Source organism: Neofelis nebulosa, chromosome 11 (assembly GCF_028018385.1).
Source record: "Neofelis nebulosa isolate mNeoNeb1 chromosome 11, mNeoNeb1.pri, whole genome shotgun sequence".
Lineage (NCBI taxonomy): Eukaryota > Metazoa > Chordata > Mammalia > Carnivora > Felidae > Neofelis > Neofelis nebulosa.
Genome location: NC_080792.1, coordinates 74,596,529 through 74,611,406, shown reverse-complemented (window position 1 = coordinate 74,611,406; position 14,878 = coordinate 74,596,529). Strand labels below are relative to the sequence as shown.

Genomic DNA, 14,878 nt, shown 5'->3' with positions numbered 1-14,878 from the left:
GACACAAGGGCAGGCCTCCCCTCGATCAGCCACTGGGCATGAAGTTTTTTTATTTATTATTTTTTAAAAATGTTCGCGTGTTTACTTACTTTTGAGACAGAGAGCAACAGAGCATCGGTGGGGGAGGGGCAGAGAGAGAGGGAGACACAGAATCTGAAGCAGCTTCCAGGCTCCAAACTGTCAGCACAAAGCCCCACACAGGGCTCGATCCCACCAACCATGAGACCATGATCGAGCAGAAATTAGACGCTTAACAGACAGAGCCACCCAGGTGCCCTGGCATGACGGTCATTTTGAGTTAAAAAGCAGTCAATGCCCATACACTCAGGAAAAGCTCTTCATGTCTCTTCAACTGACTAAAAATTCAGTGGTAGCACCTGTTCCGGGAAGACAGCTGGCACCACAGACAACTGCCCTAGGATATGGATGGGGTGGGGCAGACGGGGCAAAGGGGCAGCAAAGCCTGTTTAGTCACATTCCTCTGTGTCCCATTGCTTCCCAGGGGCCCTGCACATATTGTTTATGAAACATCTACTCTACTCTTCTTCTTCTGTCTGTGAAGTGTATTTCTTTGCATTGAATACTAGACCCCTACCTCATCCATGTAATTCAGAAAAACATAGACCTCATTTTTGCCTGGGTGTCTTTTGAATTTCAAGATCTATGTTGATTCCCATATGTTCTCTATTAAATGTCTGTGTGTCACTTCAACCTCTTCAAGGACAGGTCTCACCATAGAGGACTCTCCCCTACAGGAGCCTCCACAGAAGCTTCTCAATAAAAGAGGCTCAGAGACAAGGAGTGTGGACCCAGGGTGTTTTGGTCTCACTTCCTCGGTATCTGAGTCACTGTGAGTAACGGTAGCTGCTCCCACTGCCATAACCTGTAGCACAGTAATAGTCAGCCTCGTCCTCAGGCTGTGGCCCAGAGATGAGCAGAAGCCCTGCATTGGCCGAGGCATCTTTGGACCCGGAGAAGCGGCTGGGGACCCCAGGGCCCTGGTGCTTATTTGAGTCTGAGTAGAACCTCAGTAGATACCGGGGAGAGGTCCCTTGTTTCTGCTGGAACCAGTATATGTGGTAGCCGCCAACGTTGTAGCCACTGCTCAGGGTGCAGGTGAGTCTGGCTGTTGTTCCCGGAGATGCAGACAGGGAGGACGGCTGCGTCAGCACAGGCTGGGACAGGGAACCTGCAAACACAAACACTCGTCACTGGTGGAACCAGAAATGGGGGGAAAATGTCCCAGGATGCTGAGCATGGCAAGCACCCTTTGAGATCCCCCTGTGTCCCTGAGGCAAGCCCCTACCTGTCCATTGAGACACAAGCATAAGGACTAGAAGAGTCCAAGCCATGGTGACATAGACCCTAGCACCCACACTGGGCTGGGCTGCCCCAGGCCTCCTTTTCTCCTCCACCCTCTGCCACAGGAGGAGCTGTCCATGCAAATGAAGTCCATCTAGTGACTGCCCAGCCCCTCTCTGAACCCTGGTGCTTCAGCCCAGCTGACGGACACACCCTGGGGACGATGGAGGTTGGCTTCACCACTGGGGAGAACCCTGGGAGGAAGCACCTGCATGCACAACGCACAGGTTCCTGTTCAGGGGACCTTACCACAGCAGAAGGGACACATGCCGACTTCCCATGAGGGAGCCCAGAGCCCAGTCCCCAGGCCCAGGCTCTGAGCAGTTGTGAAGACACCACAGGGTACTCCCACAGCGCCCCCTCTTGGCTGACAGGCACATAACTCACTGTGTCCAACAGCCCTGAGAGCCCAGCTGGCTTCCTCAGCTCCGTTTGTTCACACATCCTTGAGCTGAATCATGGCCAACGTGATCCCATAGTACCGCCTGTGATGACTGCAGTATTTTGCACTCTCAGAAGGAGTCCTGGTCTCTGTGAGATGCAAACATTATCTCCTGTTAGTGGTAAGTTGTTGACATCTGGCAGAAGATGCTGCAGACATCATATGCCTGCACTGGTGTGCGAGGTAGCATCTGTAAACCTTGGGAATGTTTTTCAGCTCCTATGCATTGTAGCGATGGATGCCAATGAGTGCCCAATAAATTGGGTTTTGTTTTAATCTGCGATTTTTCAGCTCATTTATTGGCTAAGTGATTTATCAAGGAAAGGGAAAACAATGAATTTATCTTTGATGAAGTCCAATGTATCAGGTTTTTTATGGCTTGTGCTAATGGGGTCTTATCTAAACATGTTTATACAAACCCTAGAGCCCGAAGATTTTCTCCATTTTTATGTTTACAACTGTATACTTTACAATTATGTCAATAATCCTTTCAGTGAATTTTTTTAAAGTGAGAGTTTTCGGTGAGATTCATTTCTCTCGATGGATATCCTGTGGTTCTGTGGACATCTGTTCAAAGGCCATCCTTCCTCCTCTGAAAGGCTTCTGCAACCTTGTCAATAAGGTTTTCTAATCCATAAGTATCCATAAGTATTTCTTATCCATACTTTTACGAGTTTGGTTCTGAGTTTTCTGTTCTGTTACATTGGCCACTGTGTACCTTCCATCCACACCACTCTGTCTTGTGATAGGAATTGAATTACACTTCTCTACAAGTTGGGAAGAATTGTCATCTCTACTATATTGACTCTTCTAATCCTTAAACACAACATATCCCTCCACGTTTTGGGATCCACTTTGATTACATTTCCCAGCACTGTCGAGATTTCAGCATCCATGACCTGTATGTGTTTTGTTAAATATTCACCCAAATACTTCATCATGGAGTGGTTTGAAGTGTTATTCTTACATTGTTTTTCAAAAGTTTATTGCTCATACAGACGCAACTAAATGATCTTTCTACGTTGATCTTGTGTTCTGCCACCTTCCCGAAATTGCTTATTACCCTTTGAATTCATATATTTACATACATATTCATAGCTCCCTTTGTATTTTTCTCTTATATCATCCTCTGGCCTTAAAATAGGGACAGTAACGTCTTGTTCTCCTTAGTCTGTACGCTTCTCTTTGTTTGACTTGTCTTATGGTTTGGTCAGGCACATCCAGTCCTATGGCTAACAGCAGTGTTGAGACGGGACATGATGACCTTGGTAGCTACCCTGGGGGGAAAGCATTCAGAGCTTACCTCAGTGTGTGTTAGCTGTGGTGTTTCATCATTTTCTTTATCAAGGTGAGGATGTGCTCCTCTATTTTCATTGTCTGAGATGTTGTCTTTTTCATTCATTCATTCATTCATTCATTCTCATTCTTGGTCATGAATAGGTTTTGCACTGTGTGAAATGCTTTTTCTGTATTGATTGATAAGACCAGGGTTTTTGATTTTGTAAGTAATTTTTAAAATTCAGTGTATTCATTTGTTTATTTAGAGAGAGAATGATAGCTTGAGCTGGGGATGGGGAGAGAGAAGAGGAGAGAAAAGATCTCAAGTAGATTCCACGTTGTCAGCATGGAGCCCCATGGAGCGCCTGATCTCAGGAACCCTGAGATCATGACCTGAGCTGAAATCAAGTGTCCTATGCTTAACTGAGCCAAGCTGGTGCCCCAGGATTTTTCTTATTTGGCCTGTTATTATTGGAGATTACATTGACTGATTGTTTAATATAAAACTAGCCTTGCATCCCCACAATACACCCCATTTCATCGTTGTATTTCTTGTGACACATATATATAAGTGAACACTATTTTTTAATATTTTCTTTGAAATAGTTTTCTTGTTATTTGCATGAGGTATTCCATTTTTTGTCTGTTTTGTGCTAGGGTGCTATTGACACCAGCTACTGAATGACAATTTTAGAAAGAATGATTTCTGGGGCATCAGGGTGGCACAGCGTACTATTCATGATTTCTGCACATGTTGTGGTCTCACGGTTCATGGCATCGAGCCCATCAGAGGGTTCTGTGCTGACAGTGCAGAGTCTGCTTGGGTTTCTCTCTCTCTTTCCCTCTTTCTCTCTCTCTCTCTCTCTCTCTCTCAAAAACAAACAAACTTAAAAGAAAAGAAAGAATTCTTACCTTAACTCAATTCAGCATATTGATCCACAAGCAAGGAATATCTATTCATTCATCCCAGTTTTCTCTAATTTCTTTTACAATGCTTTGTAGTTTTCCATATACAAGACTTTCAATTTTCCCAAAATATATCCTTAAGAATTACATAATTATATCACTATAAGTGGAACTGCTTTTATTTTTATATATGGATGGTTTATTGCCTCTATATAGACTACCATTTATCTCCTCATTCTGTTTTTGTAACCTGAAGGCCAGAATTGAAGCAATCAAACCCAAACCATCTGCGACTGAGCCCTAGAGCTGATTGGGAATCAACACCTTTTGTTCTCGGACATCTCCACTGAATATTTTTTTTATCTCTCAGCACCAAAGTTTGCCTTTGAAAACATGAACACGGTGAGAATGGGTCATCAGTGTAAAAATATAACTGAAGGAAAGGATATGACAGTGTCACATCATTTGTCTCTGGGACAACGGAGGGTCTGTTGAAGATCTGAGCACAGAAGTCACCCCCTGAGCCACCTGAAAGGTAACATCACCAGACCCAGAGAGTGAAGGGAGATTTTGTCTCACTTCCCAATGGGACTGATGCTCTACATAAGCATTAGCACTATCGTGGCATATGAGACAGTAATAGTCAGCTTCTCCTCATGCTGGAGTCCAGAGATATCAGAAAACCTGAACTGGTCAAAGCATCTTCAGATCCGGAAAATGATAGGAGGCCCAAGATCCCTGAAGTGCACCTGACTCTGATTTGAATCTCAGCAGAAACCAGGGATGGCTCTTTGCCTTCTGCCAGTGCCTATATATGGTGTTACTTCTCAGGGTGTAGATGTGGGTCAGCACAGTCTGGGAGAGGTTTGCTTCTTCCAAACACAGACACTCCTGTGTAATGGGGCAGGGATGGAGGTGAAGCTGCTTGGGGGTCTGATCCAAAGGGGTTGACAGAGGGGCAGGGGACTCCCCAGTTGTCCGAGAACCAGAAGGGAATGTGAGGGGACTACATGCAGCTGTATGTTCTGTCCATTTTCCTCCCGAGGGATGGACCCTGGAGATAGGAAACTACAGCAAGATCACTTCTAGTTTCCTCTGAAATCCTAACGTGGAGATGGAGGTCAGACCTGAAGAGCCAAGGGAGAGACTGAAGGTCTGAGGGACCCAGGAACAGATGGGAAAAGAGGAGGGAGGGTTTGGGGGTGTTGGCAGGGAGAGTCTGTAGGATCTGGTCCAGATTCACAATAGCTGGTTCAGACAGAGGGTACTTTGACTATGACTAGGGTTATTGTCAATATATCATCTGTGGGTACATCAGCAGTGACAAAAGGTCCCACTTTAAGGAATCACATGGTGACACTGATGTGTGGACAAATGATTGCTGGGCAGCACGTTCAGGTGCAGACACAGTATTTATTCCTGCGCATCTTCTCCAGACCCAGTGGGAACATGCGGTTGGGCTCTGTTACGTCAACTGTCAGTGTCTTCCCGGGATGCCCAATTTTCTGTCACATTACATTCAAACACGAGCGTTTCTATTTTCCCTGTTCAAGGAAAGATCTTTCAGCAGAAGAATCCCATGTGCATGTGTCTCCAGGTGTTTCATACAGAAAAGATGCTCGGAATCATGATCTTTGTGCACAGGTATTTTCTCTCGCTTGCTCGCTATCTGAGACGCTGTGAGCAATGAAAGCCGCTCCCACTGCCATCAGCTGTAGCACAGTAACAGCCTCGTCCTCAGGCTGCGGCCCAGAGAGGAGCAGAAGCCCTGCCTTGGACAAGGCATCTTTGGATCCAGTCAACAGGCTGGGTACCCTGGAGTCCTGCTGCTTATCTCAGTGGGTGTAATAGGATAGGTTGTACCAGGGAGGGCTGCCTGAGTGAATGCTCCTCAAGCAGCTGTGCAAGGACCACAGTGCAGTCCCACAGTGCACCCTGCTGGTCATGGGGCATTCACCTGGCCATGGCCCAAATCCCTATGCATCCTGCTGATTTTTGCAGCTCACAGGATCCCTGTGTATTCACACATCAGTGATCTGATCCACAGATAGTGTCATCCTGTTGCATTGCCCATGATTACCGTAGTGGTTTTCACTCTCAGAGGGAGTCCTGGTTGATGGAAGATGCAAGCATTTACCACAACTCCAAGTGAATCTGTGGGCACCCTAGAGAAGGTGCTGCAAAAATCACATCCCTCCCTTGGTATGCAATGTTGAATGTACCTACATTTGGAGTGTTAATAACACATGTGCATTGAAGCAATGGATTCCAAATACACTCCCATAAATTCAGCTTTATTTTATTCTGCGATGTTGCAGCTCATTTCATTGTCTTACTGATTTACTAAGTAAAGGAAAAACCGTGAGTTTATCTTTGATGAAGTCCAATTTATCAGTCTTTTTTATTTTATGGGTTGTGCTGATGGTGATTTGTCTCAACATTCTGGTTCAAATCCTAGATCCTAACGATTTTCTCCTCCATGTTTTCTCAAAGTTTACAACTTTATGTTGCACAGTTATGTCTAGGATCCATTTTAAAATTTTTCAGAAGGTAAGAATTTTAGTTGAGTTTCATTTCTCTCTATGGATATCCAAATTTTCTATGGCCATTTGTCCAAAAGGCCTTCTTTCCTCCTTTGAAAAGCTTCTGAAAGTTTATCAAAAATACTCTTCCACACTTCTGTCAGTCTGTTTTTCTGGTCTCTATTGGATTACATTGACAAATGTGTCTACCTTTCCATCCATACCAATCTGTCTTGTTATGATAGCAGTGGATTAACATTTTATACAATTTGAGAAGAATAACATATTTTAGAAGTTTATTTATTTTGAAAGAGTGAGAGTGGGAGAGGGGCAGAAAGAGAGGGAGAGAGAGAGAAAGAATTCCAAGCAGGCTTCCCACTGTCAGCACAAATGCTGATGTGAAGCTTGAACTCACGAACTGTGAGATCATGACCTAAGCCAAAGACAAGACCAGTTCGCTTAACTGACTGAGCCACCCAGGCACCCCAGGAAGAATGACATCTGCACTATGAGCCTTCCATACCACCAACAGGTCATGTCTCTCCATTCTTTTAGTTTGAATTTGATTTATCAGCATTGTCCACTTTTCAGCCTCGATGGCCTGTACATGTGTTGTTAAATATGCATCTAAATATTTCACTATTGAGTGGTTTTATGTGGTAATATAACCCAGATTTACATGTCCATTACTGTATATACACATCTAAATGATCTGTATATATTGATCTTGTATTGTATGACCTTCCTGAAATTGTTTATTACTCTTTGACTTTATATATTTACATACATATTTGTATCTTCTTTTGTAGTTTTCCTTTAGATCATCCTCTCACCTGAAAAGAGGGATGTTTATGTCTTCTTTGTTGTCTGTATGCTTTTCATTTTTTTCTTGCTTTATGGTTCTGTCAGACACATTGAGTCCTATGTTGAACAGAAGCATTTTGAGATTGAACATGATTGCTTTAGTCCCCACCCTGGGGTGGGGGGGATCTTTCAGCGCTTCCCCTCCATGTATATTAGCTGAAGGCCTTTTATAGTTCCTTTATCAAGCTGAGGATGTGCTCCTCTATTTTCACTAACTGTCACTCATTCATTGTCTTTTATTATCATGAATCGATTTTGAATGGGGTGAAATGGCTTTTCTGTATTGATTGATAAAATAATGGATTTTTTTTTGTCTTTAGTCTTTTAATACAAGACATTACATGGATTTATTTTTGACCTCCAGGTATTTGCGATCTTTCCCGTTTTGTTCTTGTGGTTGACTTCAAGTTTCATAGCATTGTGGTACGAAAATACGCATGGTATGATCTCAACCTTCTTATACTTGTTGAGAGCTGATTTGTGACCTAGTTTGTGATCTATTCTGAGAATGTTCCCTGTACACTTGAGAAGAATGTGCATTTTTCTGCTTTAGGGTGAAATGTTCTGAATATATCTGTTAAGTTCATCTGGACTAGTGTGTCATTCAAATCCATTTTTCCTTATTGATTTTCTGCCTAGATGATCTGTCCATTGCTGTAAGTGGTTGTGAAAGTCCCCTACTACAGGTGTATTACTATCAATGAATTTCATCATGCTTGTTATTAACTCATTTATATATTTGGGGGCACGCAAACACACAAATATGGACACTTGTTTGATTTTCTTCATGCATAGACCCCTTAATTATGATATAATGTCTCTTCATCTCTTTACATTCTTTGTTTTGAAATCTAGTACATCTGATATAAGCATGGCTGTTCTGGCTCTCTTTTGACATCCGTTAGCATGATAGGCAGTTCTTCATTCTCTCACTTTCTTTTCCTTTAATTTTTTGATGTTTATTTATTTTTGAGAAAGAGAGAGAGAGAGGAGGGACAGAGAGAGAGGGAAACAGAGAATCCAAAGCGGCCTCCTCACTGTCAGCACAAAGTTGATTCAAACCCATGAACCATGAGATCATGACCTGAACCAAAATTGGGACACTCAACCCTTGAGCCAGCCAGGCATCCATCCATCCCCTCATTTTCAATTCGCAGGTGTTGCCAGCTCTAAAATGAGTCTCTTGTAGGCAGCATATATATGGATACTGTTTTTTTTTATTAATTCTGATACCTTACATCTTTTGATTGGAGCATTTAGTGCATTTACAGAGCGATTATTGAAAGATATGACCTTAAAAAAAAGGGGGGGCGTGGCTGGGTGGCTCAGTCGGTTAGTGAAGTGCTTAGAAGAAAACCTACCACTCTAGTAACAATTAAAAATGTTAATTTCTAGGGGCGTCTGGGTGGCTCAGTCGGTTAAGTCTCCGACTTCGGCTCAGGTCATGATCTTGAGGTCCGTGAGTTCTAGCCCCGTGTCAAGCCTTGTGCTGACAGCTCAGAGCCTGGAGCCTGCTTCATATGCTGTGTATCCGTCTCTCTGACCCTCCCCTGTTCATGCTCTGTCTCTCCCTGTCTCAAAAATAAATAAACGTTAAAAAAAAAAAAAAGAAAGATATGAATTTGGTGCCATTGTGTTGCCTGTAGAGTTGGTGTTTCTGGTGATATTCTCTGGTCCTTTCTACCCTTTGTTGCTTTGGCTTTCTTCTCCTCCTCCTCCCCCTCCTCCTCCCCCTACCTCCTCCTCCTCCTGCTCCTCTTCTTCTTCTTCTTCTTCTTCTCCTTCTTCTCCTCCTCCTCCTCCTGCCTCTCCTCCTTCTTCTCCTTAATCTCCTCCTCCTCCTCCTCCTCCTCCCCCTCCTTCTCCTTCCTCTTCTCCTTCTCCTTCTTCTTCTTCTTCTTCCTCCACTCAGTGTCTCCCCCTAAAAATTTCTTGCAGGGTTGGTTTAGCGGTCACAAAATTCTTTAGCTTTTGTTTCCCTGTTTAACTCTTTTCTCTCCTTACATTCTGAATGACAGCCTTGCTGGAGGAAGGATTCTTGGCTACATATTTTTCTCATTCAGCCCATTGACTATATCCTGACACTCCTTTCTGGCCTTCCAAATTTCTGTGGGCTGATCTGCTGTGACCTTGATCTGTCTTCCCTTATAGGTTAAGGACCTTTTCCCCCATGCTGCTTTCATGACTCTTTCTTTTTCTGTGTATTTTGTGAATTTAGCTATGATATGCCTTGGTCATTATTTGTGGAATCTAATTTGTGCTCTCTGTCCTTGTGGATTTTGATGCCCATGACCTCCCCTAGATTAGGGAATTTTTCAGCGATAATTTGCTCACATGAATGTTCTACCACTTTTCTCTCTCTTCATTTTCTGGGACGCCCATGATATGAACGTATTCCTCTTAGTAAGTCACTGAGTTCTCTAAAGTCTGTATTGCGATCTTTTGCCTTTGTTTTTCTCTTTTTTTCGGCATCATTATTTTCCATAATTTTATCTTCCGTAACACTGATTATGCTCTGTTTCATCCATCCTCACTGTCATGGCATCCATTCAAGATTGCATCTCAGTTATAGCATTTACAATTTGGGCCTGACTAGATTTTAGTTCTTTCATCTCTGCATAAAGGATTCTCAGGTATCTTCTATGTTTTTTTCAACCTCAGCTAGAATTCTTATAATCATGGTTTTAAATTCTAATTTAGACATCTTACTTATCTGTGTTGATTAAATCCCTGCCCATCATTTGTCCTTGTACTTTCTTTAGGGGTGAATTTCTCCATCTTGTCACTTTGGAGGAAAAAATAATAATGAATTAAAATTAAAAATAAAATTAAAATTTTTTTTCAAAAAAAGCAAATAAAGGAAGCTAGATGCTAGATGTGTTTTGGTCTGCTTGATAAGACATCGTTGATGGAAAAGAGAAAAAAGAGAAAAGAAAAACAGTTTACAAATTTACAATATTTTTTAAAATTAAAATTATACAAAATGAAGAAAATAAAATAGAGTAAAAAGTTTTGCTCTTTTTTTATCCAAGAAAGAAAAGAAATAAAACAACAAAAATTGGAGCAAACAAAAGAACAAGCGAACCAGCAAACAAAATGTAACTGAATGAAGCTAGATCCAGTTTCTCCTAGAACTGAAACTTTGTAGCACAATATGGTCCCCAGATTCAGCCCATGGAAGGGGTTTGTGTTGTTCTGGGGGGGATGTGCTCAGAGGTTGCAGATGGATAGGGTTCTGTGTAATGGCTCCATTCTCCTTTTGGTGGTGCTGCTTCGCTCACTGGGGTGGGTAAGTGTGGGTCTGCTACAGGCTAAAATGGCTGCATGCTGCTCTCTAGTTTCCTGAGCAGAAAAATTTCACACCCTCTTAGATGTACAACCTGTCACTCCTCCTTTGTCTCAGACTTCTGTCCATCCCCACCTTTACACTGTCTGTGTTTATTTATTGATTTGGAGAGAAAGAGAGAGAGAGAGAGAGAGAGAGAGCAGGGGAGGGGCAGAAGGAGAGATGGAGACACAGAATTGGAAGCAGGCGCCAGGCTCTCAGCTGTCAGCACAGAGCCCGATATGGGGTCAAACCCATGAACCATGAGATCATCACCTGAGCCAACATAGGAATGCTTAACCAACTGATCCACCCAGCTCCCCAGAGCTTAGGTCTTCAAAGCATTTAGAGCACTCAGCACTTCAAGAAGACACATGTGTTAGTACAAATTGGTCGTGGAATAAGTTAGACTGATACTAGGTAATCTGTCAATTTCAGGAAAACTTCCATGAAACAAGGTATACTGTAAAGCACCCCTCAGTTCCCAACCCCATGCCACATCCCTCCTGGGGATTAGTGTGGCTGCAAGAAACCAAGGCCTAGCCAGAATAAACTAATAATAATAATAATAATAATAATGGTAATGATAATAATAATATAACAATGTGGATTTCTTTTTCATCTTCTATGACCTTAATATCGTGGCTTTATGACTAGTGAGCATATTCTGCCTGGTGTCCACAATCCGGAAATTGTACTTGTTGGGGTGCAACTTTTTGGCCAACCAAAAAGACTGGAGAACTTTCTCCCTCCGTCTATGCCTCTGTCTCTCTCTTGGTCCAGATGGGCCTGCTGTTGGGGGAGTTAGTCATGAGAGTTTCCAGACCCTAGGAAACATCTGTCACCTCAACCTTCAAGTTTGTTTGTGCTGGAAAGTCTATTCCAGGAGCACCAGCCCAGTGTCCCAGTTTAGTGGGCCTGTGGCACCATTGTGTCATAATTATCTGTGAGACTGGGAACGCCATTTTCACTACAGCCTCCTTACCACCTGTGCAACAAAGGTTTTTGCTTTCTTAGACTAATTTAGGAGTAAACTTTTGGATTGTTGGGCAACCCAATCAGGTGTAGGCCAGCAGCATGGGTGGTGAAAGAATTCACCCAAGCAAAGCAAAGGAGATAGAAGTTTAGGGAATACACTGTAAGGGAGCAGCAGGCAGGACAGCAAAGCAGAGATAGTCTCCCAGGAGGTAGTGGGGGGGGGGGCTGTACTCAAGAGGGGAAGGTAAGGAGGTGTGAAATTAGTGGGGTTTTTTTTTTCCTTTTTTGGTACCTGTGTCTGGGTAAAAGTCAGCTAGGGCTTATAGATATTTTGAGGTGAGTTGTCTAACGGGCCTGTTTACATCCAGCCCACTCGTCACTGTGGGACCTTCTACCATACTCAGGTGACCATTGCTCAAGCCTGTTGCCTAAAACTGGCCTCTATGTTACCGCTTGCTAGATCAACAATGGCAAATCCTTGCCATTTGGGCAGAGATCTCATCTTCAGTAGCGGCTCATGTTGAACAGTGGGGGTGTGCTGTCCATACATAACCTTGTCTGTCCGTCTGGGGTTCTGTGCAGTTATAGACCAGAGCATGGTATTATACTAACATGCTGACAGGTGATTTGAATGAAATTCCTTGGTGGTCTGGTCCATGGGATTTAGGAGGAGGGGATCCTCTGGTGCCCTGGGCTGGAATCCTTGTTGAACCATCATTCATATATGGAATTGTTGCATTCTGGAGGACACAAAGTTCAAAAGTGGATTAAATTGGTGGGGGGAGGGGGCAACAATTAGGCATATGGGTATTGAAGCCACAGGTCCTAAGAAAGAATGAAGGCAGAGTAGCCATAACCAGGTTTCTTTCCAGGAAAACCATCCTTATGTTGCCCAGTCCCAGGGGGAGGAAGGTCGTTCAATCAAACCATAGACTTTTTTTTATGTTCCCTGATTGACCCTTTAGCAGGACACAGATACCCTCTGGGCTTCAGTTAGGAGATCTAAACTCAGTCATTTCTGCAAACCGAATGTGACTAAAACCTCCAACTGGGTTTGTACAATCATAAAGGGTCTACCTATTGTAGACCCTGGGGCATGTGTACTGGGCTCTGTTCCCTCACCTGTGTGCACTCTTAGGATGCCTGTGCTGTCTCAGGCAATAGCACTGTGTCACTCCTTCCTCCTCAAAGATAGGTGTTCCCACAGTGGAGTGTCCCATACACAAGCCTCCACAGAAGCTTCCACAATAAAAGAGATGCAGGGGTTTTTGTCTCACTTCCTCCTTATCTGAATCACTGTGAGTAACGATAGCTTCTCCCACTGCCATGATATATAGCACAGTAATAGTCAGCCTCATCCTCAGGCTACAGCCCAGAGATGAGCAGAAGCCCTGCACTGGCTGAGGCATCTTTGGATCCGGAGAAGTGGCTGGGGACCCCAAGTCCCAACTGTGTACTGGAGTCTGAGTAGTAGTACAGGAGATACCGGGGAGGGCTCCCTGGATTCTGTTGGTACCAGTATATGTTATAGCCTCCAACATTGATGTCCCTGCTCAGGGTGCAGGTGAGTCTGGCTGTGGCTCCCAGAGATGCAGAGAGGGAGGCTGGCTGAGTCACAACAGGCTGGGACAGGGAACCTGCAAACACAGACACAGCAGAGGGAAGACAAGGGACAGGGTACATGAAATTAGGGAGCTGAGCCACAGGGATTTGACTCTGGCTGCAGGCCCACCCTGGTGCCCTGCATCCCGTCCCTACCTGCGCAGTGACAGAAGAGCACGAGGAGGACGGGGATCCAGGCCATGGTGACACACCCCCTTCTTAGGCCCAGAGCTAGGGCTTGTCTGCCCTGGGTCTCTCTTATCCCCTGTGCACAGGCCTCAGAGAGGAGGGGCTGCACATGCAAATGGGACCCACCCTTGCCTCTTCTCCATGTGCACACACAGGGTCTGTGGCCCTTGGACTCGGAGACTTCCTGATGCACTGCATTCCCCCTGGGTGGGCCTGGAGGCAGCAGCTGCTGGGACCACACACAGGCCCAGATCCAGGGACTCCTCCAGGTCCTGACCGGACACACCTGCCCTGGCCCCACTGGAGGCAAGGGGCCCAGTCCTTGCTTTCTGTCAGTGGAGGACTGCCCAGCTGGATGCCCCTGTCCTGCAGAAACCCCCAGACACAGTGTCACAGTGCCCCTGCTGGTCTCTGGGTGAACCTCTCCTTTCCCACCTCTGGCTTCCCTGATGCCTGTGTTTCCATAACCTAAGAATGACCCTCCTGGGAAAGGGAAAGGTCCTGCTGTGCTGTCACTGATCAGGTTTCCCCTGTGAAGTGGGGGGGGAGGGGAGGCGCTTCTAACGGGAGGGACACATGCAGTCCTGACCAAATGGAGCCTGTGAATATTGATATTGGCTCAGGTCATGATCTCGCAGTCCTGGAATCCAGACCTAAATCGGACTCTGCACTGAGCATGGAGCTACTTGGGATTCTCTCTCTCTCTCTCTCTCTCTCTCTCTCTGCAACCCCCTCTCAGAAATAAATAAATAGGGGCTCTTGGTTGGCTCAGTGGGTTAAGTGTCCGACTTTGGCTCAGATTATGACCTCACAGTTCCTGAGTTGGAGCCTTACCTAGGGCTCAGTGCTGACAACTCAAAGCCTAGAGCCTGCTTTGGATTCTGTGCCTCCCGCTCTCTGCCTCTTCCTCACTCTGTCTCTCAAAAATGAATAAACGCTTAAAAAATTTGTAATAAAAAAATGAAAATAAACGAACAAACTTTAAAAATCTAAATGTAGAAGAGAAGGTTGTACTAGGATTTTGGAAAAGGAATCCGGAATGGAATTTGATATGTGGTTAGTACTGGTTAAAATTCAGAACATTCAAGTGAATAAGTGAATTTTAATGTCAAAATACATGGATGTAAAATTAAAACTGTTTTCACTAGTTTAAAAGGACTAAACGGTCTTGAACTCTTGGTCTGCTATTACCAAAAAATGGTAAACAAACAATTTTATTCACTTTTGACATTATCTGCCTAGAAAACAAGCGCTGTGTTTTGCCAAAATATTTCCTATGCTTATCAGGACTTTGGTTCATTGAACAAAAGTTGTGTTTGTTTGTTTTTGTCCATTTTACAATTTGTATTAAATGATGCATTTGAAATAATGTCATTTAACAGAAAATTTTCCAGAATATAAAGAGCTCTC

General features: G+C 44.1%; 2 gene segments (V, D, J or C); both read right to left on the bottom strand.

The window, feature by feature from the left end:
• Positions 1-845: 845 nt before the first annotated feature.
• LOC131489620 (immunoglobulin lambda variable 5-39-like) lies at positions 846-1,426 on the bottom strand. The segment is given in 2 exon segments: positions 846-1,189; positions 1,307-1,426. Coding segments are annotated over 2 exon segments (390 nt in total).
• Positions 1,427-12,988: 11,562 nt separating this feature from the next.
• Positions 12,989-13,525, bottom strand: LOC131489699 (immunoglobulin lambda variable 5-37-like). The segment is given in 2 exon segments: positions 12,989-13,314; positions 13,436-13,525. Coding segments are annotated over 2 exon segments (318 nt in total).
• Positions 13,526-14,878: the final 1,353 nt, after the last annotated feature.